The sequence below is a fragment of the Lathamus discolor genome, chromosome 15 (assembly GCF_037157495.1).
Source record: "Lathamus discolor isolate bLatDis1 chromosome 15, bLatDis1.hap1, whole genome shotgun sequence".
NCBI lineage: Eukaryota > Metazoa > Chordata > Aves > Psittaciformes > Psittacidae > Lathamus > Lathamus discolor.
Genome location: NC_088898.1, coordinates 1,899,229 through 1,926,388, shown reverse-complemented (window position 1 = coordinate 1,926,388; position 27,160 = coordinate 1,899,229). Strand labels below are relative to the sequence as shown.

The 27,160-nt window shown below is 38.7% G+C and overlaps 1 protein-coding gene and 1 long non-coding RNA gene across 4 annotated transcripts in view; one reads left to right on the top strand and one right to left on the bottom strand.

The window, feature by feature from the left end:
• The window catches only part of CNTRL (centriolin), a 30,958-nt gene that overhangs the window by 3,131 nt on the left and 667 nt on the right, over positions 1-27,160 (bottom strand). For 2 of the 3 annotated variants that reach the window (XM_065695283.1, XM_065695282.1), the window contains exons 2-38: positions 25,830-26,070; positions 25,245-25,378; positions 24,783-24,913; positions 23,460-23,601; positions 22,487-22,673; positions 22,199-22,392; positions 20,725-20,844; positions 19,668-19,881; positions 19,338-19,447; positions 18,644-18,838; positions 16,056-16,209; positions 15,523-15,743; positions 14,921-15,097; positions 13,842-13,976; positions 13,253-13,398; positions 12,869-13,049; positions 11,673-11,852; positions 11,182-11,361; positions 10,485-10,601; positions 10,172-10,316; positions 9,270-9,409; positions 8,585-8,771; positions 8,015-8,325; positions 7,477-7,685; positions 7,109-7,301; positions 6,597-6,727; positions 6,319-6,459; positions 6,073-6,199; positions 5,430-5,594; positions 4,928-5,087; positions 4,122-4,237; positions 2,895-3,112; positions 2,348-2,505; positions 2,004-2,077; positions 1,560-1,748; positions 766-991; positions 294-499 (exon numbers count right to left, since the gene is read on the bottom strand). In XM_065695283.1, the coding sequence (XP_065551355.1) occupies positions 294-499; positions 766-991; positions 1,560-1,748; positions 2,004-2,077; positions 2,348-2,505; positions 2,895-3,112; positions 4,122-4,237; positions 4,928-5,087; positions 5,430-5,594; positions 6,073-6,199; positions 6,319-6,459; positions 6,597-6,727; positions 7,109-7,301; positions 7,477-7,685; positions 8,015-8,325; positions 8,585-8,771; positions 9,270-9,409; positions 10,172-10,316; positions 10,485-10,601; positions 11,182-11,361; positions 11,673-11,852; positions 12,869-13,049; positions 13,253-13,398; positions 13,842-13,976; positions 14,921-15,097; positions 15,523-15,743; positions 16,056-16,209; positions 18,644-18,838; positions 19,338-19,447; positions 19,668-19,881; positions 20,725-20,844; positions 22,199-22,392; positions 22,487-22,673; positions 23,460-23,601; positions 24,783-24,913; positions 25,245-25,378; positions 25,830-26,037 (6,222 nt within the window). In that variant the 5' untranslated portion in view covers positions 26,038-26,070. Of the gene's footprint in view, positions 1-293; positions 500-765; positions 992-1,559; positions 1,749-2,003; positions 2,078-2,347; positions 2,506-2,894; positions 3,113-4,121; positions 4,238-4,927; positions 5,088-5,429; positions 5,595-6,072; positions 6,200-6,318; positions 6,460-6,596; positions 6,728-7,108; positions 7,302-7,476; positions 7,686-8,014; positions 8,326-8,584; positions 8,772-9,269; positions 9,410-10,171; positions 10,317-10,484; positions 10,602-11,181; positions 11,362-11,672; positions 11,853-12,868; positions 13,050-13,252; positions 13,399-13,841; positions 13,977-14,920; positions 15,098-15,522; positions 15,744-16,055; positions 16,210-17,344; positions 17,764-18,643; positions 18,839-19,337; positions 19,448-19,667; positions 19,882-20,724; positions 20,845-22,198; positions 22,393-22,486; positions 22,674-23,459; positions 23,602-24,782; positions 24,914-25,244; positions 25,379-25,829; positions 26,071-27,160 lie in introns of those variants that run through there. The other variant, XM_065695284.1, reaches the window with a different exon arrangement.
• LOC136022250 (uncharacterized) lies at positions 3-27,160 on the top strand. The gene is made up of 3 exons (XR_010616102.1): positions 3-156; positions 19,699-19,918; positions 26,993-27,160. It is a non-coding gene; the product is annotated as an uncharacterized LOC136022250 (long non-coding RNA).

Here is a 27,160-nt window from a genome sequence, read left to right as displayed (position 1 = left end):
TAGGAAAATGCAGAAAGATCTTTTTACTGTGAACATCCACCAGAGCACACTGAGGCAGGAGAACCCACAGAACCCAACTTGAAGTTAGAAGACAGAAACAGCATTAAATAGGAGCAACCAGAGATGTTCTGGAGCACAATCTAGAAATACCAGAGTGTGGGTGCCCCGAGTTCTGTCTAGTCATGAAGTTAATGTATCATTTTGTTCCTCCTATGATAAAAACGGGTGTTCTATCATTTTGCTGTTTAAAAACAACCCGAATCCCCAAACGTTCTCCCTCAGCCCGGACTTACCTGCAGTCTTCTTTCAAACTGCATCCTTTGCATTTGCATTGCTTCTTTCAGACTCAAGATTTTCTTCCCTGCCTTTCTCCTCTCTGATGCTACCTGATCTTGGAGATGGTTCAGCTCAGACTTGGAGACTTCCAGTTCTTTCTGCAGAGACTGTATTTCTCTATTTTTTTGTTGTAATTGAAATTCTTTTTCTGCGAGCTGATGTTCTGTAACGACCATTGTTAAAAACAATCCTCATTAGCAGAGATGTTCAGTTTCTTGGCATCACATTTGAAACACACAAACACTGATACAAGGGGAGAGGGGACACAACATGGCTGGCTTTAGAATTTCAGTTCTCGGAGCAAGTCAAGGATCAGGAGTGAAGCCATGTGCTCCATTAGAAACCAAGTGAGATTACACAAGTATCTGTTGGTTTCATTACATTCAGAGCCCCCATATGGTAACACTTTACTTCTGCAATGACTCTTACTGCTTTTCCTGACAGTTTCTTCAAGTGCTGCACATCGGGACTCCTCCTTTTCCAGCAGCCCGAGGTTCTCCTCTGCCAGCCGGACTTTTGCTATTGCCTGCTCCAGTTTCACTTGTTGCTCTGTCAGCTCCTTTTCCAGCAGGGTTTTCTGATCCTTCACTTTAGCAGTACATTCTTCCAGCTTTTTCCCTTCACGCTCTGAGTTTTGCTTGAGGCGATGAAGAATCTGCCAAGAAAAACAGCACCTCACTCGTACCAACTCCGTGAAAACTGATACCATCCCCAAAAGACGTTACAGAAGCAGAAGCAGCTTAAATTGGGAAGCACTGTAGTTGTACATTCCCTCCTGACAGTTTTATCTGTTTTTCTTGCCTTTCTTCTTTATACAGCTCCCTCAGTTCTTCTTTTGGTTGATGCTTTGTTGAAATTGCTCTGCCAGCTTCAGTTAATTTTACTACAGGAATATATGATTAAGCTCAACTTTTCATCAACAGCTGACGGGCTTTGCACAGAAATACCATAGGAGAGAAATAGCCAACAGTGATCCACTCAAACTTGGTATATATTCTATATATACTTCACTTGGTATCAGTGTGACCCTGCCCAGAAGGAAGACAAGGTCCTTCCTTGGGACACCCTGGTTTTCACTAAAACATAACTGAATGTTGAAGCTTTCTGTTTGCTGCTATTCCTCTGAAAATGAGGCTTCATTTTTCTTAAAGCACTGCTCTATTATTTGTAAACTGCCTGGTTTTAGAGGTCAGGAGAAAGAGACAAGTCAGCAGGGCCATTACCACTTCTTGTTTGGCTAGTTCTGTTTCCTTCTCTTCAATCTCCTTCTGGAGCTGCTGCAATTGGGTCTCCCTCTTTTTCTGTCTCTCTTGGCAATCCTTACGTTTCCTTACATACTGCAGGATATCTTCTTTCAGGGTTGCCTGCTCTCTAAGCAACTCATCCTGATGCCTTGTGTTAGTTTTCAGATCCTGCAATATAAAGACATAAAATTAGGTGACAAAACTGGCTGGGAAGAGTAACAGCTCTGGCTAAAAGGCTTGCATTGACAGAATATAACATCACCCCTAATCCCAGCGAAGATTACTGTCCATTTAAACCAGCCACTGAGAGAATTAGCACAATAGGACCCACACAGAAGATGCTGCTTATTTGGGGTTAAGTATCTTCTCCCTCCTTCCTGCACACCAATACATGAAAAGAAGTACATATTCACTAAAACTAACCTGTTCTACTTGTTGAAGCTGTTGCCTGCAGTCAGTTAATTCTCCTTTCAGTGTTTCTAGTTGTTCTGTTTTATCTAGAAAAATATTTGGTGACAGAGATTTCAATCAGCCAAGTGCAGTAAATACCCAGCCAGGGAGATCCGCTCGTCTCAGAAAGGAAGAATAAAAAATAGAGAAACAGTTTCTAAAAACTCTTATCTTTTCAGCGTGTTACAGCATGTTCTGTCTGTAGATATCTGAGCGTGTTGGATAGATTTAGTATCATACTGTATAGTCAAAGTGTGTCTTTTAACACAGTTTCTCTTACAGTGTATTACAGCTTAAAACCAGAAGTTGATCTTTACCTTGAAGATCCTTCTGTGCAACAGTAACGTCTGCAGTCAGTGATTTTTTCTGTTTGTTCAGCAGATCCACCTCCTGCTGCAGGTTCTTAACATCCGATTCCATTTGTTCTACACTGGACAATGCAGTCCTGCTGCTCTCTTCAGTAGCAGCCAAGTCTCTGTAAAATGTGAACACATGCTCTTGGTTTGTTGGAAGCACTTGGTGAGCACTCTAGAAACCAGCTGCATTTCAGTAGTTCTCTCAGCTCAAGCAGACACTACCTGGTAGTCACAGTGAGACAGCTGTCCTGTTCCAAGTCTCAACATCCTGCTTTTCATAACACTTCTCACTGCACTGCCATGGCATAACAAATGCTGTTGCATTCATCAGCTCCATGGCTGAGTGTTTGCTGTAAGTCTGCTGTAGAGATGCTTAAAATAAAACCTCCACAGCATACAAGAAACAGCACATTCTGTACAACTGGGCACCTCAAAGTTATAGCTTTGATAGACATTCAAGGCACTTCCCATCACTTCTGATCTTTGCAGGAAAAGATATTTCCCCCACCTTCTGGTTTGTGACAGCTTCTTTTCCAAACTGTGACAATCTTCCTCGAGCTTTTCCTTTTCTTTATTCAGAGCCTCAATGCTATTTTGCAGAGTGCGCATTTGAGAAACCAGATGTTCATTTTCCTGACGGTCTTTCTCGAGCAGTTGTTCCTGCCAAGCTACTTCCCCTTGCTGACACTGGAATAATCTCTGCATATTCTCCAGTTTTAACTTCTCCTACAAAAGAAGGCATGGAGAACACCACATAAGGTCAAGAACTAGAACAAGTTAACATCTGTAGCTGCAGCGGTTTAAAACCTTTCATTCACAGAGATCACACATAGGCTTGAGTACCCTCTGTAACTACTGTGTTGTAGCTGCTTAAAGTGCCAGATTAATTTCTGTGTATTTATGATGAAGGTTATGGTGAGTATGAGCACGAGCACTGGGAGAAAGGGGTCCAATTCTTTGTTCAGTCCTCATTTAAACCTCATTTTCCCCCACCCGTAAGAGTAGCATATCCCTTCATGGCAGGGGTTTTGAAAGGAGTTGAACTGCAAGATGCTCAGGCAATGTAGTAACTTGACCACTGTAAAGTGGAGTAATATTCCTTTTTCTTCTCTGTTCTTCACAGAGAGAGCACAAACAAAAGAGATAAAGTAAAAGCAGCAGGTACTATTTGTTTATATAAGCTTATAAACGCTCTCTGAACAAGCACGTTAGTCTTTCTGGAGTTGCATGACTGAGTAAAGAAGGGCTATCCCTGACTCTGAGCTAACAATCCTGTAGATACTGAGAGCTCTCTCCACCCACTGGTAGCAAAGCTCAATGTCAGTCTTTTAATCATCAAAAAGAGAAGAGATTAGCTGAGCTAAAATACCTTTCAATGGTAAAGAATATCATCCAGCTGAGTTAATAAACAGTCTTCCATACTTACTCCTTGCAAGTGAGGACACAGATAGAATCCAGATGAAAACACTCTGGAAGCTAATGCTAAAAAACCAGTATTCATCATTCCACAGCCACAAAAGAGCCTTCTGCCTTTTTGTCCTCTCTCCCTCATACGCACTAAAAAAATCCCAGTAGTTTAAAGGGCCTAAGCAGACTTAGGACTTTTCTGTGATAAGCTGAAATCAGATTAGAAACTGACTGATTTAGAAGTGTAGGGACTCTGTTACCCAGAACAGAACCACAGAATATGCAGAACTCTTCTACTGACTAGATGAGATACACAAGAAAGACTTACTTCTAGAACTGCAACCTGAGTCTTTTCTAGTTCATTGACCTTTTGGTCATGTTGTAGTTTCAAGCCTTGAAGTTCATTGTTTTCAAGCTCCAGCATTTCCAGGACATGTTTCAGTTCTAGTAAAGGTGAAAGAAATAATAAAGGATTATTACAAGCACATCAAATGTATTCTAGTTGCAAAACAGGCACCAAGGAACCATTAAGGGACACTGTACTGCTATCATCCCTGTCACAACTGCATGTTTTCAGTTGCTGTGTTAGACACATCAGGTATTACATCCGATGCTGTTCTGCCACCGAGTTGCTGGTAGGTCTCCTGCTTTTCCTGTTCCTTAGGGAGTTTGTCTGGGACAGAGTATGTGGTCGATTAACAATGAGAAAGTATTCCAGAAAAAATACACAAGTTGCAAACTGCTGCTGCTCATACTCTCCACAATCCAACAGGATGTAACTGCTTGGAAGGAGATTTCTCCACTTCCCCACACATCCCAGTGTCTAATTTTTCTTCCATGAACGCAGCACTATTAGTTGATGTCTCCTGACCACACAGTGCTCGAGTGTGAACTTCACTGATCAGTCCTGACAACAGATTTGTTCACGCTTCTCTGGCATGAAAAACTCCCACCCCAAGCACAAAGCAGCACAAGGCTTGAGCAAAGGGCATCTGCCAGTGCTGTGTGAACTATGAGAATCACAGTGGTTTAGAAGGAGCGAGGAACAGAACACTGCAGTGATGTACAACCAAAAGCTCAGAGTATTTCTTTCCAATCTGCACAAAATACTGTCTAGTAGGGCCAGGGACATACCCATCTTATGCTTGGTAACTTGCCCAAGTACTCCTTGAAGATTTTCTTCCTCATTTCCAATATCCTTTCTTATGAAGGAAAGCTGTGCTCTTTTCTCATTAATCTGCACATCCAATTCTTCCCTCTCAACATGAAGCTTTTCCAGAAGTAGTTTTATTTCCTGTGGAAACAGATCAGTGTCACAAGGAATGCCATTATTTGCCATTTTAAGTAAGTTTTCCTTTAAAAAGAGGTTTATAAAATTAAAACAGTCTGTCAGCAATATTCTGGTCAATTTAATCCAGAGTTTATAGTTACAGTTAATGTGTAAGAAAACAAAAGATACATAATTCTTAGGTTAAAGTCCTGCTCATTGACAATTTACAGTAACCTTGCAAAGGTTTTGATCTACAAGTCTGACCATAACACCATCATTTGGTGGAAACTTTATGGGATGTTTTTGATACTTCTTTTGCTGCTCCACAGAGATACAGTGAACTGAAAGCTCCTTTAGAAAAGTTACCCGTATGTGGCGTAGTTTTTCATTTGCTTCAGTCTCTCCATCTCGAAGAGCTTCTTTGAGGTCACCTTTCTTTTGAGAAATACAGTCCTGAAGGACATGGAGCTCTTCTCTTCTTTGCTTTAACTGTTCCTCCAGAAACAAGAGCTCTTGTTGCTGAGCAGTGATCTACAATGTAGGAGTTGAACAGAAGAAGCATCTGGAGGCTGTTATTTCTGTAGCTACACACATCACAAGAACAACTGTGGTGCACTGTTCCCTGCCAGAGATTGATGTGAATTGCATGTGTAAGGATCCCATCAATAAGCTTCAGTTGCTAAACCTGTATAATAAAGCCAATACTAAAGACTAAGTTCTGAGCTGGGAAGCACAGTCCTGTACCTCAGAGAGTTAATTTTCTTATTCTGGAATGCAATAAGGATTGTCACAGGGAACTAACTCTGCAGTAATGTTTATTATGCAGAAATGCCAGTGAGATCAGCAGCATATTTATGAGACAAAACAAGGATAATTCCAATTATCAACAGTAAAATAAATGTAAGAATTAAATTCTTCAGACAAGGCAGTTCAGAACTTAAGACTCTTCTCAGCTTTCTGTTACCACAGACAAAACTGAAAGTCCAGAGTTAGTCAAGATGAGCCTTACCTGATCTTTTACTCTTTCCAGTTCAGTTTTCTTGCCCTGAAGAAGGCTTTCTACTTCTGTAAGGATTTGGAGGTGATGTCCTTCGTTACCTTCTGCAACTTGAATATCTCCTTGAAGCTTCTGAAGACTGACAGTGAGAATAAAAACATGACTCAGAAGAAACAAAAATACCTTAGGCAGTAATTTACTGGAGGAGGACATCTTTATTTTATCTAATACAGTTTATGGTAAACAAAGAATGCTCACCTCTCAGTTAGCATTTCTATCTTCTGGTTTAATGACTGGAACTCAGAGTCTCTTGCAGACACCATTTTGTTGATTTCCTTCAAAATACTTTCTTGTTCCTTCTTATGCTGTTCTAAATCTCTTGTATCTGCCTGTAATAACCTAAAGAAGCATTTATGCCTTTTTGTATTAACATTTTAACAGCTCTCCCTATCCAAAAGCACCATCTTGATATTTGAAAGAATCTTGTTCTCTTCCTCCCCATTCGGCACCAATTCACAAGAGCAGTTTAAGAGTACCTTAATTGCTGATCTGCTTTCACAAGTTTAGTGGCCATTTCCCGAGCCCTTCTCTCCAGCTCCTTTGCCTCAGCTTCAGTACAGGACAAATGCTGTTTGGCATGATTGTACTTCTCCATAGTGTCTTTAGTCTAGAGCAAAAATTGAAGATTACTGAGACAATACACGCCCATCTTATGCTTTCCACATCCGTAACTTGCAGGTTAGCCATCTAAAGATGACCTCCTCCTGGCCTGGACATTCCATCTGAGCTTTGTCCCTCTCCATAACAAAGTAGGATCTTTTCTCCTCTCTTGTCCAGAGCAGAAAAGCTTCCTCCTCTTTGGCAAAGACTGAAACCTTTTCTTTTAGCACAGGTTATCCAACAACTTATTTTCATATAGAAGCATTTTAAAAGACTTCAGATATCCAAGTGAAAATAAACTGCTTAAACAAACAAAACTCCTCTGTTTAAAACAATCTTAACCCAACATGCAAACTCTTCTGCACTTCAGAGTTACGGTTTTACTTACTTTCCCTCGTGTGCTCTCAAGTTCCACTTCAGCTTCTGAAAGTAGCCTGTCTGCTTCTCTAAGCTCTGCTCGTCGCTTCAGAAGGGTCTTCTCTATACATTCAATTTCATCTGCAATATCTTCATGATGTTTAAGAGTCTGTTCTAACTGCAATTCTGCAATAAGGTTGTCCGTGTACCCTTCAATAAAGTCCCTACAAGGTCAGGAAGAAAGGCATGGAATTAAAATACAAAATTCCACAGGCACGGTGCCTCTTGGAAGTGCCAGTCCATTTACATTAACTGTAAATGAATCAAAATTGACTTTTATTGGGAAAAAAGTTATTTCCATGTGGCTACTTGAAATGCATTCCAGGGCAATGTTCTTACTTGCGTTTATTATGTTTCTGAGCTGCTCGTTGTAGCTCTGCTACTTCACATTCCAACTCTTCCCTTTCATGCAGAAGTTTCTCAACATTTTGAAGCAATCTTTCCATCTCTTTATTATATTTATGCTCTGCTGCTTCTGACCATTTATCTTTGTATTTCCGGGACTTTAAGTAATACACAGTGTCTTCTAGCCTTGAGACTTCACTCTCCTACATACAGGAGACAGAACAACAAAATTAAGACCTATTTTCTAATTCAATCCTCAGACACAGGAGCAGCTACAGAGAGAAAAACACAGACTATTAGCACGGAAGGGAGAGAATTCTCATCAGCAAATTCACTCAGATCCAGAACCTTCCCAGCAGAGACTTTTTTATTATAAACTGGACTAATGTAACTTGTGAAAATGAGGAGTTTGGGTTTTGCCTTTCTATTTTTTTGAGAAAGTGTATGTTAGAAGATGTTCCTCATCCATTTATAAGTCTGTTGCCTGTGGTTAATCCTGCAGCTCACAGCTCTGTATCTTACCAAATCTTACCAAATCGTGGTGTTCAGGCACATTGCAGTGAAGCACTCCAACAGGAATGAGTGGGACAGTGAAGTTTGAAGGAAGAGGGCCATAAACAACCTGAGCTCCCACAGGAGGTGGGCCATAGATAACGGATCCAGGAGTGACTGAGCCTCCACTTGCCGCTGCAGGAGGAGGGCCATAGACCACAGTTCCCTGAGGTACAGGGGCACCATCTGGAAGGACTGTGTAAATAACTGTACCAGGGGGTGGTACAAAGTGGGGGTCTTTGGGAACATGAGTTTCTTCCTTTCCTTCACTTTCTTCTTTTGCTCTTTTATCTTTAAAAAAAAAAAAAGACACCAAATTTTCCAGTGTAATATATTCTTCAAATGCACATTTAAAATTTTTAAAAATTAAATTAAAATAAATTAAATAAAAGATTTAAAAAAACAATAAATATGCTTAAACTGAATAATCAGTTCAAAGGTAATAAACATTTATAATTCACACATGCACATAAAAGAATTCACCATGAACTCTGAGCAAACCCACCTTTAGTTTGCTCCTAAACATTCTGAGCCATGAGGCTTCACTTACCTTGACCTGAATTTGTTTTGTGCAACCTGCTTCTGAGTGGTGAATAAACCCAATATCCTCCTTGGTTGGGCAAGTCTTCCTTCCTGCAGTGCCTGTCCTCACCACACCCTCTCCCGGGTGGGGATGTGCCACAACATAGTAAACAAACTCCAGAGTCTTTTGTGCTGTGGGAAGCAGGAGTTGAAGCCTAAAGAAGAAACCAGGATGTGTTAATCTAGAAATGACAAATCATGTGAAATTAACTGTTGTACATTTTTAAAGCTGATTTTTCAGGAACAGGCTAAACACACTCTGCTTTCTTTCACTTCCAAGCATGATGCTACTTTAAAAGAAAGCACTAAATAGATTTTAACAATATTTCTCTTAAATTCAGACAAATACTGTTTTGCAAGAAATATTTGTCTGTAATGTCCCCTTTCAACTTTAACCTAAGTGAATTTACAGTACTGCATTTTGAATAGTTTGATGTGCACTAGATCCCTACCACTACACGGTAATAGGCTTTATAGAATCATAGAATCATAGAATGGTTAGGGTTGGAAAGGACCTCAAGATCATCTGTTGTTTCAGTATTTCTCTTATATGCCAGACAGTGTTTTTTTTCTGAATTTTCTCTTATATCTATCAAGTTTAGAATGGACTTTCTTATATCAAATAGCTTTCTACATCATAGGATTTTTCTGACCTGTGATGATGGCATGTAATACCAGTATCCCCTTCTTTTCAGTGGATCTGCCATGCTGGTGATGTAATCATTCTGGTATGAAAGCGCATTTTTGAGTGCTGCAATTTCATCTTGTAAATTGTCAATTTCTTCTTTGTTACCTGTAAATTAATCACAGTTTTATAGGCATCTAAAGCAAAAACCGAGTCAGATATACTGCATTCAGCTTTTCCCTCTTTGTTATCCTGTTAATCTGAAGCAATATTTAAAAAATGAATTGCGAGGGGAAACAAACCCAACGCTGTTATGAAGTGATGTAGCTACACATTGCCCCTTGCAAGTTTGTCATTTTAAGACTGTAGAAATACAAGTTCATAGACGGGTAACTGATGCTCGTCTCTTCCTTACATACAGATCTCTGAGAACATTCTAGAGCAGTATAAACTGAATGCAGAGTTCAATTAGTGTTTTCTAAATAGCTGTAAAAATCATTGTTAATACAAACTAATGAAAATGAACACACTGTCATTCCAATTTTTAAACTGAGGAAAAACTTCACTTTATTTCCAAAGGTGACATGGCAGGTCGAGTGGCAAACCTAGAAACCTCAGAGTGCTCGTGCCACTGCTGGTCCTCAACCATCCCTTTCCTCCATTCTTCATATTGGAAGAAGCAAAGACCCACACACTTCACGTAACTGCACTCTGCTGTTTGCTTCATATACAGAGAATCCACTGAATCACAGTGATTTAATGACTGCATGTATCCTGTACACAGGAAGGCATTCTGAACAGTTTGTTCTAGAATAAACTTCCAGTGCTCTCAACATCTGCTCAGATCAAACAGTGAGAAATATAGAGAAGAAAGTGAAGGCTTCTTCATTCATGCTTATCCACAAGAAGTGGAGAGAAAAGAGAGATTACCTGTGCCAACACTATCCAACATCCATCTTAAACGGTCAATTTCTGCTCTTTGTTGCTCCATAGTTTCATTTAACTTATCAATCTCAAACTTCTGAGTCCTTGATGTGACAGTGTTCTCACCAGCTTTCTCCATTTCACACTGAAACTATTTAAAGTGTAAGTTTAAATCAAAGCAAAGCACTTCAATTTGAATCAGACTGCGCTAAAGCTTTTTTAAACATGCCCATCCATCCCTACAAAAAGTGCTCATTCAGTAAAATGCATGCATTTTATCCTCATCATATAATACAGAGCAAACATCACTGCAACCTACTTGTTCTTCCTTCTCTTTTAGGAGCTGCTGTAACAATTCTATTTCAGCCTCTGCCCTGGCAAGGTCCTGGGCTGCACGAGCTGCCTGGGCACAGAACTCTTCAGCTTCCTCAATCTCCTGGAATTGAAATGTTAGTTTGAGCTTTAGTTCGCAAGAACCCTTCACAAGCTTGCAGGTGTCTCATGCAGCTTTGGGAGAAGCTGATGAATACGAAGCATTAGCACCTGTGTGTTCTGGAATGCCAGAAACTGGCAAAGTATATGTAAAATAATGTTTATTCTTTAACTTTACAGTATTGCTACATAGGAGATGTTTGTATGTAGCCAAAAATTGTTCCTGGTTTAAGAACTTGAAGTAGTCCTTCTACAGAAGTAGAACTTCTGTAGTCCTTTCTTTTGCTCTTCTACCTTATCTAACAATGCATTTATCTATTGTCTTTCAGTTAATAAGATTGATCTTGCCTCTTCTTCAGCTTCTCACACGCAGTGAGAATGCCTGTCCATACACAGATTTACCCAGGTGTTCATCTAAGTTTCGAGACGAGACTCTGCTGAAAGCAAGAGCACCTGTACAGCAAGACAATTCAGACCAAAGTCTTGAAACTCAGTTTAGAAGACAACACCAGGACTGCTCCCATTATGATGGCATTAGAAAGCCCTTCTCACATACAAGTAATTAATAATCAGGGTTGATTTACCTCAGCTCGCTCCTGATTAATTCTGAGCACGGTCCCATGAAGAGCCTTTAGCTGATTTTTAGCACTGGAGAGCTCTGTGGCTGCCAGTTTATCTGAAGTGATTATTGCTCTCTTCAATTCCTTCAGTTCCTTATCCAGACTGACAAACTGCATTTGTGCCCTGGCATCTTCTAGCTTTTTCTGAAACCAGGAAAACAAAAGGATTTGTAAGTTTTAAGTAAAAAGCAGCATGGAAGAAAAGCTTTCTATTGGGATGACATTTCACCACCACCACATATCCCATTTTGTACTATATGCATATAAGTAACAGAAAAGAAACCCTAAAGCATGGATAGCCAATAACATTTAAGGAAAAGAAAGCTCTTATATTTAACCTCTGTGTTCCTTCCTGTATTTGATCTTAGAAAGCAAAATAATTCTGAAGGTTTTGAATCTTTTTTTATCCTGAGCAGTCAGACACGGTGCATGGACTTGTCCTTATTCATTCTTACCCTTTTCTCCAGATCTTCCAGTTGAGCAAGAATAGTCTCTTTCTCTTCATCTGCCTCTTGGAGCTGTTGATCAGCAAGGCCCTGAATTTCTTCCATTCTCTTTATTTTTTCCTGCAAGTGTTGAATTTCTTTCTCTAACTGATGGACCTTGTTCTTATTCTGCCTGTTTTCAGCTTTAACCTACAAATGAAATAAGTTAGAATGGGTAGCCAGAAAGACTTCTTTCCCCCCGCTATCAAAAGCCAACCTATTTTAATTGTTTAAAGAAACAACTTTAGGAAATACAGTACCAGCGTACTTTGTACCAAAAGAGAAAGGAAAAAGAAGTGCTTTGCCACTGTAATTATTACAATTTAAAAGTGCCCAAGTTATTTTGGTAGTGGTAGGTATAGAGATGTTTCAAGAAGGTTAATGGCTGTATCTTTCTACCTCTAATTAAACTCTGTTGCCTCTGAAATGTATCACAGAGTCTAAATTCTAATTAATCAAATAATTAGGCAAAAATCATAAAGACTATTAATAAAACATAAAATCAGACTCAGCTGTTACATCAACACCAAAAAGGGGGTCTCTCCTTGTATCATACAGCTACAATTAAGAGACTGCTCATGCAAATTTTAGTGTACATTAAACCCTTCTCCACACAACATTTTTTCAAGCTTTATGTAATAAAAGTCAACCAGAGGTTGCAAAGAAGCATGTGTCCTGTCAAATATCCTGATTTAAAACAGTCTGAAGTATAAGCAAGCATTTTAGGGTTTTTTTCTTTTAAAAGAACTTGAAGAATGTGGTGACGCTTATAAAAAGAAAGCGGGAACAGCCAGTGCATTTCACTAATCAGAATTTCACAGTACCTACAGCATGGAAGTGGTCAATTATTTGTTCTCCCTCTTCAGAAGCTTTTGTCTGCTTATACATTTTCTTTATAATGAAAATTTCTATGTGCTGTACAGTTGTGCACAATAGGAAAATCAAAACTCTATTAATGGTTAGTGTTCCTGTTTCCAGTCATCAGTAGCAGCATCCTGCTCTGATGTGAATTGTCAGATTTGTTTCTGACAAGTAAAATTATACTTCTCTGAAAGAAGGAGGGTAGCAAAGCTTCATCTGTGCCAAACTTGATCCTTCAGCTGCAAGTTACATTTTTTAGACAAAGCTGAAACTGTCTCATTCTGCTTTGTTGTTTTGACACGTGCCTGTCTGTATTTCTGCTGTACTTCTTCCAGTTTTTCCTGCTGGGATGCCATCTCCTCCTGCAGTTCTCTCTCTCTAGCCCATGCTTTCTCCTTTTCCCTCTGAGCATCAGCAAGGATGTCATTAAATTTGTTCTGCAGACTTGCAAGGCTTTTCCCTAAAACATCAGATGAATTCTGACATCTGAAAGAGAAACAATCCAAGTTCCAAGACAGAAAATAGCAATTTTAAACTGTGATACCAGATACGAAATAACGAAGCCTACTACAGTAGTGCAAGTTTAAGACATCCAATATACATTAAACTCAGCTGCAGCATCACTGCTCATCAGCCTTGTGCTCCACTTTCACATGCACAAATCTGACACTGTTTGTACTTTTACTCACTTAATCTCTCCATCTCCTGTCTGAAGTTTTTGCTTGAGTTCATTTATACGAGCTAAGACCTCCTCAGGATTAATTAAATTCGCAACCTCATGGTTGAGCTGATTCTGAACATCTTCAAGCTGTTGTTTCAGGAGATCATTGTCTCCCTGAAAAAGAAAAAAAGACAAAATATTGTTTTCAGTGTGACCTGAACCAATACGAACAACAAATAAGAACACAAACAGAGGCAATAAATTCTGCCTTAGGTACTGGTTCAGTTTTTTAGCTCTTCATCCAAGTAGTTCTTACTGACATGGACTGGAGGAAGCTTGTGGGAAATTAAGATACATATAACAATTAGTCAGTCCCTCTGCAGTGTGACAGAGCAGCTCTGAAATGATTTCAAAGGTCAATCTAAATGTGCAAAATAGATAAAATACTCCGGTGTGGGGTCTTTGGACAAGAAAATGAAAATCAAGAAAGTTATAAACACTACTCAAGATGATAAAATTCATACGGAATCCTTTAAAATCCTTATCACTTTCCCCTTGGGGGAGTAGGGAATCATACTGTGTATCAGGTAACCTTTTAAAGGCAACAGATACTTCACCTGCAATTGTTTGAACTGAGAAAGGAGCTTATAATTTTGCTGTTCCTTTTCCTCTGCTAGTTGTGCTTTCGTCAGAGCATTGTCCAACACTTGCCTTTCTTTTTCAAGTTCAGCTTGCAGGGCTGACAGTTCCATCTACAAACACAGAAAACCTGCAGATTAATATCCCCACTCCCAATCCAACCTGTCACCCAAGTAAACAGCTCTGTTTCTTAAAACAATATGAACAACAGCCCTAAAAAAAGAAATCAACAAAACCCCAACCATCCCAGATTAGCCCATCACCATTCATACATTATAGATGTGTTTCCTAAAAATCATCATCATGGCTGGTACTGCAAATCTTAATCCATACTTAAGCATGAGCATGTCCTACCCACCAGGTAACTGTCAGATTTACATTTATCAGTGTTCTACAGAAACCTTCCAAGTTTTTTCTGAAACCTGGGGACAGAACACCACACTTCATTGATTTGCATTTTCATTTCTGGCTGCAGTCTGGAACATGCAGTTGGAATACATCTTGGAAGAAAACTATCTCACTGATTTCTGACAAATGGAAACTGAAGCAGGGTAGTAGTTATTGTACATCATCCTACACAAAACCAAATTAAGATCTTCAACAGCAAGATAAATGTGACTATATAAATTAAAGCATATGTTGTTCTTCCCCAGCAGAAAGCTGTTACTTTATAACACATTACAAAATAAAAAGATTTGCTGTAAAACTCAACTTCTACTACAAAGAGCAAAGGCAAACTGTCTTTCACCTGCTCCTTTCACAGGATTACTTTAGAGTCACTTCTCTGATGTAGGCAGAGTTATCTCTTTCCAAAACAATGAGGGCTATTATTTTCCTTTTAACTATAGTGAATATTCTCTACACCCAAATGACCTGTATCTTACTTCAATGCAAAGCTATAAATCCTAGCAAACTGGTATTACCTTCCATTTGGGGGCATACCTAAACCAACAATTACTTGCAAGTCCACACCAGAGATGTGATATGGAGGAAGGTTTGGTTGTTTCTTATCCTGAAGCAGATTATCCCTTTGGCAGCACAAGAGTTCTGTTCTTACCTGGCTACGTTGTTTCAGTCTTTCATATTCTTCTTTTTGCTGATTGGCTTCAGCGTCTCTATCTCTTAGCTGCGCTTCCAATTCAGCCTCATAGGCACTGATGTCCCCTTGTGCCTCTCTAAGCGACTCATTTATTTCCTGCTGCTCTCTGAGTGCACTCTCTAGCATTGCAATTTCCTGGAATGTTACATTTATTTTAGAAGTATGGACAAAGGAGAGGCAGGATTTTTTGAAGAGTACATTGCCTCATGAACCCATCATCAATGTGACAGCAGATAGATCAAAACAGACACACTAACCCTCATCTCTGAACATTAAAACTTAAAGCTAGGTGGCACCACAGCATACAAAGGTCAGGTCATGACATGGCTGTGACAGAGTGTACTAACATCCGTGCTCAAGTTAAAAAGCATAGCTTAAAGCAACACACACCTGTCCCTGTATTAAGGTTTATATAAAACTCATCAGGATGCTAAGACAGCTACGTTTCCATATCAAAAACTTATTGTGTCCAAGAACTGTGCTTTCCTATTTGCAATTTGGTATTCTTTCAGGTTTATTCCCAGGTAACTGAATTTGGGAAGAAATACATTAAGCCTTACTTTTCTCATATTTTCTGTATCCATGGCAACGATTTCCAGGTTGTTTCTTTCCTTCTCTAGATCTGCCAATCTTTCTAGCAAAGATTCTTTATCCTTCTGCAACTCCTTGCATTCATCATTGGCCTGTTTTGCCTGAGCCTTAACACTTTCCAGGTACTCCTGTAATCCAATGATAATACTTTCTAAATCCCTTTTCAGCGCTTCATTTGTTGCTATTTGACCTGCAGAAATGCAAAACACATTTGAGACACTTAAAGCACACTTATTTACAAAACAAACAAAACCCCCTTTATTCCTCTTAAGATGTTATTATTACATATTGCAGTAGGCAAGTAATTGGAACTCAACCACAAAATGCCTGTAAAAAGTAAACATTCACATAAAGTCTCCTTTTAGATCAGTTAAGAATAGTTTTTCAACTCTTTCCTACACATTCTGTATTTCATTTAAACAAAGATAAACAAAACTGAATCCTCAATTCAACCCTCATGTTATCCTACCAGAAATACTGCCAGACAAAAAGAAAAACCAACCATCAGTGAGCTGTTGCTCCAAGTCCTTGATTTCCTCAGTTTCTTTTGCAATCCTAGAGAGCATTTCATCCAGGCGACTCTCAAGCTGTTGATAATGTTTGTTCATTACATCAAACTGCTGTTCTTTACTTGCTTTTTGAGCTTTCAGGTGAGCCTAGAAATTAGCAATTGGAAAGGTAAAGCAGGACAATACCAACAGAAATTTAAAGTGTTAAATCAGTATTTAATCTCAGTTCTGCAATGTCTTATTACTACTAGTAAGTCACAAGTGCAGCTTATGTTGTGGTGTTTGGAGTTGGGGTTTTTGGTTTTGTTATTTTTCCTTGTTACTGCCCCACACAGAATCCCAGATAGGCAATCTCTGAATAACAGCATTGTTACCAGACTCTCCCTTGCCCAGGCATGAAGAATAAAGCCTGCATTTATAAACTATTACTCATGGGTACTATCTTTCTTCCTGCCTTTACCTTTTGTTATAACCATTTCCTCTTTCAGTCAAGAGCAAACATGATTTCCTCCAGAAGCTTTAATCCCGTCATCCTGCATTGCCTTCACAGCAGATGATGCTTCAGAACATGTCAGGTCACCACCCGAAGGAAAATACTCTGAACAACCAGCAAGTCAGGCCAAGTTTACAACTAAGATTTGCTTAAAGCTGGGGGGGGGGGGGGGGGGGTTTGAGGTTGTGGGTTCTGTTTTGTTTTGGTCTTGTTTTGCGGGTGTGTGTTTGTTGTGTTTTAATATTTCTGGGAAATACACCATAGCCACAGCTCACACAGGCTTTGGTCAGGACTTTTCGCATTTAGTATGAATTCAGGTGATTGTTTTAGCTGTATACAAAAGCTGGTTATGCACACAACACAGTGCTTGCTGTTTGTCACTGCTATGAAATCACTCACAAAAGACTCAAATGCCAGGAAACTTGGAAAATACAGAATTAAGCTGTCATGACAAACAGCCCCTTTTTCTTACACCTCAAAAAATAAATTGAGCTAGCAGTAGCAACGCTAAATACAAGTTATCAGAATAAAATCACTTATAAACTTGCTTCTCAAAGATAAGTAATGGCTAAAACATCACTTTCTGCACTTTGAGTGTATTAAACCGGAAGTTATTTCAAACATTCACATCGGTACTATTCAACTTGCCGCCCTGTTAAAGACAAACTACCGTTCCGCTTTCAAAAGTGAAATTCCACAAGGAAAACCCAAGCAGAGAGCTGCTGCTGAGTCATTTTGCTGCAGCTGCCGTATGTCACGAGCGCTGGTTAGAAAACCCCAATCACTTACAGCTTTGCCTTTGTCTTTTCTTCTTTCGAGACCATTTGCAAAACGCCCCACCCCTGATCTCGAAGTCATTTGAATGGAGAAGCGGTATCTTCAGCGCTGAAAGCGATTAAGCGGGGTCTCCCATGCGCTCCGAAGGCTCCCGCGGCAGCCCGCCCATGGCGCGGTTCCCCGCGGGTGCGGAGGGGCCGCGGCTCCGCTCCCCGCTCCGCGGGCGGTTGGCCCCGGTCAGCGCTTCCTGTGTTGTGATTTGAAGCGAGGGGCGGCCTGCGGGAAGGGCCGGGCCGGTTCCTGCGGGATCCGTCCCGCAGCCTCCAGAACGAGCAGCCCGGGGAAAGTGCATTAAATATATATATATGAATTTTGTAAAGTGTTTGCTCTGCTGAAAACGGCATCAAAATTCTTTCTTTGCATACTTCAATGCATCAAGATGGCCTGAAAAGCTGTCATTTAAAAAAAAACAGCTTTTCAAAGCACTATTCAACAAGTAATCCCATTTCATTCAATTTAAAGTTTCTCTAGGTGTTCGCTGTACCCAAACACAGTTAACTCAAATTTGAAGTCCTGCTTCCCTGCAGATCCAAAACATGAGATTATCAAACTATGTTCTTGGTGCATCATCCAGCTTTGCCCCAAACCTGTAACATGTCCCCTGAGCCCTTGCTGATCAGTACTGACAGGACTGTGACAGCATCAAAAAGGCAATATAAGGCTTTCCAGAATTAGAACTATTTATTGAAAACTGATTCTACTTTCAGGATGCTGGACGCTAGTATAAAGCCAAAAACTGCTGCTGCCTTCAGCTGTCTGCATCTCACTGGCTGGAATATTAGTATCACCCCTTTGGTCAGGTCAGCTGCATCAGCTACTCCAGATGTTTTTTGTAGGCAGAGCTCCTGCAAACAGACTTGTGGGGCACTGCAAGAGCTCTCTGACAGATTCTACAAAAAGATGCAGTAAGGATTTCTTACACAGAAACTGTCTCCACGGATCCACAGAATATGTTTTTAAGAGCATAAAGATCTAGTTCTTAATGTGCTATAAGCAACTGCACTTAAAATGAGGTGCCCAAGTGTTTCACTGAAGTTGTTTTTTTGTTTGGTTTTTATTTATTTTCTTTTTAAATGGGAGTTGGTTTTTAGACAATAACAGCTAAAAAAAATGGTCTATCACAAAATAATATATAATTCATTAAATAAACACAACAAATGAATGTTAATCTGTTAAAGCAGTCTTTACCACCTTTCTCGGTACATGAATATATGCAGTACATAAAAAAAATAAGATACTTGTTTTACTTACATGTCTTGGATCTTCAGAATTTAGAGAAGCAAGAGAACTCTGCAAGTCTTTGAGCTCCTTCTCTTTTTTCCCTATTTCTCTCTTTTGTTTCTCCAATTGCTTTTCCACTTCTGAAGCTTCCTTGCGTAGCTGATACAAGATTCGTATCTTTTCACTCAGTTGCTGTTCAAGACCTTCCTTGTTGGCCTGTAATATCTGGAGGTAGCATGAGGAGGTTGGATAAGAGAGTTTAATTGGATATATACAGCTGATCAGGAACATTTTTAAGAGTTAAATCAGACTGATGGTTTAGCCCAACAGGTTGCCTAAAAATGATCTATTCACTGTTTTGAATCTTCTTCCGTAGAATCATAGGATGGGACCTTAAAGCTCATGCAGTTCCAACCCCCTGCTACAGGCAGGGACACCTTCCACTAGAGCAGGTTGCTCCAAGCCTCGTCCAGCCTGGCCTTGAACACTGCCAGGGATGGGGCAGCCACAGCTTCTTCATACGCAGTTAACTGCACTACAACTCTGACAGCTTATTTATAAACAAGCTATCAAAAACCCTTAAGATTTTCCTGATGCATGACAAATGGATTTACATATATATATATATAATGGCCCTTATAAAAAAGAATGGGAGAAAACCAGTTCTATTTTCTCCATCAATACTGCCTTCCCTTGCTGTTCACATAGCAATTTCTTTACTTACCTTTTTCTGAGCCAGAGCATCCTCCAGTTGTTGCAACTCCCCTGTTACTTTCAAAACTTGTTGCTCTGCATTTCCTATTGCACTTTGCAGTTCTTCTAATCTTCTTTGTGCTGCAGACAAAAAATAAACCAAAACCCACAACCCCCAAAATACATTATAATATTCTGTATAGTATTGATACACGTTCTATGTTAAAACATTAATCAGATGTTTAGAAATTACACCACTTGTGGCCTTTGACACCTTATTGCTGTTCTTCTGTCAAACATGTCAAGCATTTAATCGGTGGAATAAGCTACGCTGAGTAACATATTTCAATTAAGATTTTACCTGAATCGATCTTTTTTTCTTTACCCTCCAGTAGTTCATCTCGAGTTTGAAGCTGGGGTTTCCTACAGAAGTCCTCTTCATCTGGCTGTATTTTTCCAGTCTCCAGCTGCTGAGCTTTGTGAGCAATGTTGCCTTCTCCTATAAACATGTTCCTTTTATACCTGGCCTTACCAATGTATGGGCTTTCACCAGGTACATTACCAAGTTCAACATCCTGCAATGTATGAAGCAGTACATCTTTTATCTCACAGGTATGGCTGCAGTCAACTTGCAATATCATTTAAGTCTCTTAATCATTGAAAGGAAAACCAATTTTAAATTAGAATAATTAGAAGAAAACAGACTGCAACTGACTTGTTTGGCCTTGAACATTCTTGTCATTTTTTAATGGAATTAAAAATACACAACCCCAGTTGGTGTATGACCAGATTGTTGCACATGGGTAATGCAAGTGGACATTTCACTGGGGGAACTTTTCCTTAACATTTTAGACTTAATAGTAAGATAGATTATGCTTAGTCCATTACATTGTTGCACTTAAACTTTATTCTAACAGAACTTTAAAAACTCATTAATAGTTAATGATTACTGATCTTTACATTCCTTGTGCAGACTCTGAGATCTCTACGTTTTTTTGCAAGTATTGCAGAGGTTAGCTCTAGTAGGGGAAAAAGCCAACAGAGAAAGGACAGGAAATCTAATACCATCCAACTCAAAAACATTCTGGCTTGTGGAATTTCTGCAAGTGAAAGGGTCTCCACAATTAAGTCAGAAGAAGGGACTATCATTTTTTTGGTTAATAACAAGAATGAAATGATTGTTCACTGGCTCTACTTGGCTAAAACACATGCATATGTATACTAATATTCAATACATTGAATGTGACTCAGATTCAGTTCAGTTCAAGTCTTATAATATACACTTTTAAAATTATTTTGTTTCATAACTCTTAATAAAGCAGCCTGTTAGAACTACAAAACTATTAAGTTTTCTGTTCTCCCAGCTGAAAATCAAGAGAAACAGCCATGAAAAAGATCCATTATTTTTAAATTGTTACCTCTGGTGGAAAATAATTTAACGGCTCAAATTTTGCATCAATCTTATAAAATGCCAGCTCCTGCTCCAGCTCATACTGCTTCTGGCAAGCTCGGGTGAGCTCCACTGTCTTCTGCTTTAACTATAAACCAGCAAATAAGGTAAGCTGCATTCAAGTGGCATCATCACATACATTTCAATTCAGTAGAGAACAGCAAAAACATGAAGTTTGAATCAAAGCTCGCATCAAAAAAAGGTTAAAAAGATGTATTCTGGATCAAGAATATCACAAGGTGCAACTTTATTACAGATCACAATTTGATGACTAAGAGTACACAAGAACCCCACAATTAACATAACACAAGTGATCACATGAAAGGCCTTTTAAGTTTACATGCATCAAAGGTTTGAAGACAAATTTGTTATTAACTTAGGATAAAAAATAATTTGGCTACAATACCTTTGCAAAATCTATGACAAATAATTAATGTATTTACTGCTACTAATGAGCAGCAAGAACTGTTAACACTCCTTAAGAGTACAGAGGCTTTGCTGCTTAGATTTTGAGTTTCTTTTTTTAAATAAAAGGTCCATCATGTGATTTCTTTTTAAATTAATTTCTCACTTTGAATACCTGAGGAAGAACATGCAGCAAAACTCCAACAGACAGGGGAAAGCAGGACTAATGGAGGATAAGAAGTAGAACAGAATGGAATAAAGGACAGGATTAAAGAAAAATTTTAAAAGACGATATATATCGTGCAAAAATGATCTGTGCATCCAAAAACCACAGTGAATGTAAACACTTAATGCAAATATTCCTACTTCAGTCAACATGCAAATAAATCCTAGAAATAACATAACCATGCAACCCAGGAGCACAGTGGGGCTACCTTAGTGAGGAATAAAGGCTCTGTGGAAAGGGAACTGTGACAAACCAATACACCAGCTAAAGGAAGAAAGAAGTAGGCAAAGTTTGTCATTCAAAAGGATAAGAGGGGTTAAGTTGTGAAGTATTTGCTGCTAAATGTAACTATACTGAAAACTACACTATAGAAATAGGCTTTTGGTTAGCGTGAGTTTTCACAGAAGAAAGAGCTATAGAAGTATTAGCTATAGAGATTCTGAAGGACTAAATTTTAGAGGACAAGTCTAACACCTAAGAGAAAAGCCATATATTAAATTCCCATCAGATTATTCACAACCAAACACTCTCAAGGCAATAGGACTTCTCTTGCATTTTATAGCTACCAATGAAAGACACTTCTCAGACACAAGTTTTGTGAATAAAGTGTGAATAAAGTACAAGTAATCTAATGGACATTACTCAACATAATAATCAAGGGGTATTACTGACATACAACAGGTTTGCATACCTTGTTTTGTCTCTTAATTTTAAACACAAATCTCCAGGCATTTGAATTCTCACATTGAGAACTTGGTTTCTGACAACAAAACTGTTCCAAATATTTAGTTAGCACAAGTCATTATCTTACCAATTCATTTTTGGTGCCCAGGTCCCTTTGTAGGTCTTCATAGCTTTGTTTCTGTTGCAAAGTCTTTTCCTTTAATGATTTGTTGACTTGATCTTGGTGGTGGAGCTGCTCAAGAATTTTGGACTGGTTACGTTTAAGGGTTTCCATCTCCCTCATTGCGTTTTCCAACTCTCCTTCTAATTTTTCTATCTCTTCTGAAAAAAACAAAAACAAAAAAAAATTTAAATAGAAAATCTTTTCCTTCTAAGCTTAAATTTTGTGTCATTCACTTAAGTTCTAACATATTACCTAAATTAAACCTCTCTAGAGCTTCCTGCCTGTCATGATTTGTCACTGGCTGTCCATCCAAGTTTTCCAGTGCTCGCAAATGGAATATGGTGTACAAGCAGTAGTGAGGCAGACTTACAACTGGATTATCAGCAAGAAATAGAGAGGTGAGATCTTGCAGAGGCTTTAGTTTAGCTATATCATGGAGCTAAATCAAAGACAAATGGAACAATGATTAGACATCCTGCCAAGAACAATTAAACCCCCATTAGTGAATTTCTGATGATACAGATGTTTGATGTTAGGTCCATGCCAAAGATAACACTTAATGCTAAAGCATAATCTCTAAAAACCTACCAAAATACATAGCACCACGAGTAAGGTAACTTCCTAAAGTAAAATACCACTAGAAAGAGGGCAAATTTCCTCAAGCTTGACCTTGGAAATTGTAAGCTAACAATGCCTGTGGATATATATAACTTTCCACTCCCCCAGACTTATTCACACGAAAAGGGTTATTTTATCACGAGAAGTACTCAAAGAAAGCTGGTTCATCTCTCCTCCTCCTCAGTAGCATGATTCCTTCAGGAATTGTATTAAGTGACTTCCCTTCATAGACATCCTTTTGTAACTACAATCACAGAAGTTACCCTAGATGACAGAACTAAATCTAGTCATGTCCTAAATATAAAATATAAGCAAATAGATTATTTCCAGGTCTTCATATAATTAATTTACCATAAGGGACACCACCAGTAATACGGAAAAGCTTTCAAATTTTCCCCAAGTTTTCAAACATTTTCCTGAACAATGCTATACAGGTTTATGCCTTGAATATTTGGCACAAAAGGAGTGTTTCTGATAAGCAATTTTGCTGGGCTCACAACAGCTGTATTTCACTATAGACTTTATGGAAAGACACTCAGCAATTATATACCAGTTCACTTCATGAAACACACCTGAACAATTATTGTTCCTAACTACGAGCACTTACTGATGATACTTTATTCTGTTTCAAATTGAGGATGCGCAGGGATCTCAGTTTCTTCCCTACCCACAAAGGAATATGCTCAATCTCATTCCCTGCAAGGTTCAGCTTTTGTAGATTCTGCATATGTTCTATACCTTCGATTTTACTGAAAATTAAGAAGAAAAACATGACATTTTCATGAACCATAGCAAATTTACAATGTAACTGAGGCACTATGCATAAACAACAACAAAATCTGACTCAATTGCCATCCAAGAGATCAGCAAAAGCAGTTGTTTTCTGCCATGGACTCATAATTCAAACTAAATTATACCATTTTACTTCCCAGACAAGAAAAATAAGTACTTTACAGCAAGACTTTCTTGCTCTGTGGCAAAACTTTAATTTTCACTCATCTTCATGTCAATATTGAAATTATATTAATATGTGGTAATTCTGTTTTAATATGCAAAATGTGTACTTTTTGAACCAAAAAAAATGATGGTTTGGTGGGGTTTTTTCCACACGAAGGATCAGCTGTAAACTGACAGCATGCAGAACTAAATTTTTTAGTGTTATTAAGTATACCAATATTACAACAAATATGTCTGTAACTATATATACAAAAATACATAACTAAAGTCTGAAAACATATAGCAGCAGCTAAGAGCTACTCTGTTTTTTTCAGTTCCTGTTGAGAGAGGAAGTTGTGTGAATGCAATGTGTAGAACTGCTAGCATCTTGCTTACTTCCTATTGTTAACCTCTCTACTTAAATTGCAGCTTCTCTACTGCAGTCTGACGTAAAGATCATAATTCACTAACAGAAAAAGGAAACCAAAAATTTTGTTACCATCTGAACCATTACCCTTCAACGTTTTTATACCAGAAAGACAAGATAGCAGACTTTCAAAACAGTGAGAGTAAAAAAGCAACTGAGTGAGTTCATGGCCTGCCTGATCAAGCCCATTCAGTTTCCTCTTCTAAAAGAAAATTTCTTGTATTGCCTGTATTAACATGCAGTAAAAGTTGAGTTAAATTTTTAATGCATTTAATTGGGTTATTGCACATTCTTCATTATGGTAGCTGGAAACTTGTGTTTCTGGCTTGGTTTCCTAGGATAACAAGTTTGACTGCAGCAATGTACTCTAACATTACTTCCCAGAACTACTTATCTTTCTAAATATCTAATAGCTTCTGCTTTTTAAGACAATGTCACCAAAGCCTGTTAATCTTGACGTACAACTGGTAGGAAGTTCACCTTAACTGTTCCCACCTGTGAAAGAACCCACTTGATGAGTAAGTTTTATTTAGATGGCTTATCAAAACTATGAGTGTTTCTGCTTACCTGATTTTGTTCCAAGACAAATTGAGTTCACGCAACTTCATCAGTTTATCCAACTTCTCCATCTTTTCTATTTGGTTGTTACTAAGATTTAGTGTCTCCAGTCTAGAGCACTTTTCCAAATTTTCTATGTACTAAAGAACAGAAAATTAATCCCTTGGCATTAAAGCTTTCTTTTCTTTTCTTTTTCTTTTTTTGTAAGAAAAAGGCAGATTTCTAATTTTAACAACCACCCATTGATTAAAAAATACAGAATATTCTAACAGTTTATTAATCACAGTTTCACTGTTGCATTCTAAACCCCTGCTTTAGGTAGTCTTCTATATCGTTTTTTCAACAGAAGCCACTTTAGACCTAGGCTAACACAACTAAAATACAGCTGTTTACATGCTAGATCTTTGCTAAAAAATAAACCAAAATGAATTTTTTACTTTGTTTAATTAGCAGTTATTTTCAATAGCTTACCTTAAATCTCTTGTCCCCATCCTTTGGGGAAGAAAGATTCAGTGAGCTTATATAGGCCAAATTTTCCTGTTTTGACAGACTTTTTATGAGGGGTTCTGTAATGTACTTAACTCCTGGACTAAGACCATTTTTGGCTGAAATTAAACAGAGAAACTACCTTTAGTAGTGAAAAAAATGGTGACTTTAATATTAGTCTTTTACTTCACTCTGGATCCTGGGAAAACATTTAAAATTATTCCCTCCCTCCCCCAGGGGATGAGAAGAGCGAGCACACCAGAAGCATTCACAGGAAATAACACGTCAAGAGTAAGCGGGTCTAGCTCTTTGAAAAAGGCAGTGTGCATCTCTCTTCCAGTCCTCCCCCCTGGCACAGAATGTAAGGGGTAAAAGTTTCATTATTCTACACAGCTTTCACTACTATTATTTCCACATTTGAATACCAACAGATAAAGGCAAAATTAACAGGGTTCTTTCCAAAAGACTATACATCTTTAATCATACATTTCACAGAATACTGGCTTTTTATGCTTTTAGTATGTACTTTTCTACAAGCAGTTATTTATACAATACCTTTATGAAACTTACAGTTAAAAGCAGCATCTACATTTTCTTCTGTAAAATCAAGTTGTTGGTGCCTCTGTTCCATCCTTCTGCAAGCAGATGGAGATGCCTGCTGGCTAAGAGGAGATGGTGACCTGGTACTAGGACTGACAGGAGACATTGGACTAGGTGTCCGAGAAGCTGATGTCTGTGGTTTTCTACCAAATGCTTTTCTTTCTGAGCCTTTCTTCATTGCCAAAAATACAGAATATCATATGATCAACATCTGGAAGAACAGAAAAAAAAAACATCAGTTTGTATGTCTAAATCTTAATGGTTTACATGCCAACAAAGGTGCTACAGAAGTATGCTTTTTAAGGATATTAGGTGCTTGTTGTCTCAGTGTCCATGTTCTTAACACAATTTATCACTTCAGATAATACAGTCTGGGACACCACAGAGGTGGTATTTGAGAAAAGTTGTCTTTTTAGCATAAGAAAGTATTTCTAGCAGTGATTTGGTGCCAACCCCCCCCCCTTCCCCAGATCTAAGCCAGTTCTCTAGTGGGTGACAGCTTCCAGTTTTCACAGTCAAATACACACACAGATTGGTGTAGATTTTTACTTACACCATTGTACAGCACAACACCTGGAACTGGCTGAACGCAGTAAATGTCCTGCAATTTGTGGACTACACAAAGCCCGTCAGGTTCAGCAACACTCGCAACTCAGACTAACACGGTTGACAGAGGACAGAAAGAGCTGACTAGGACACCAGTTGTTTCTACCGCAGGTAGAAGTTACCCGTTAGAAGAGCAAAAACAAGCGAAGAAACACAAGAGATGTGAAAAAAACCCTAAAATCAGAATAGCACTGGCCTTCCTTCAGTGTTCCGCTTTCTGCAAACAACTTATTTCGTGACTGCCTGGCAAATTCCAGTGAATGTTAACCCCCGTGATGAATATGTTTCCCTCAGGGTAGGCGTAGGAACAGCCATGTACGTGTCACGCATCAAAGCCCTTGTCGTAACCATCTTCAAGGGACAGATTTTTACTAAACGTAGACCCAGTAAACGAAAAGCTCATTTTAAGACATTCTTTAGGATAGAAATGTACGGGGGTTTTATTATTGTTGTTATTTATGAGCTTTACGAATGATTATATTTTGTTTTGAGATTTTCTTTGTTAAAATTATTATTTTTTTCTTGAGTCTTCAGAAAGAACAAACAAGCCACTCTATTCTATCCAATACTTGGAGGCACAACTCATTCAGGGACAGGCAAGTGAGACTGGACACGGCAAAAGAGGGAGACAGATGATGGTGAGCTAGTGAAAAGCTACTTTGGGAAGTTTCTTCATGTTTTAAGGACAACGGACA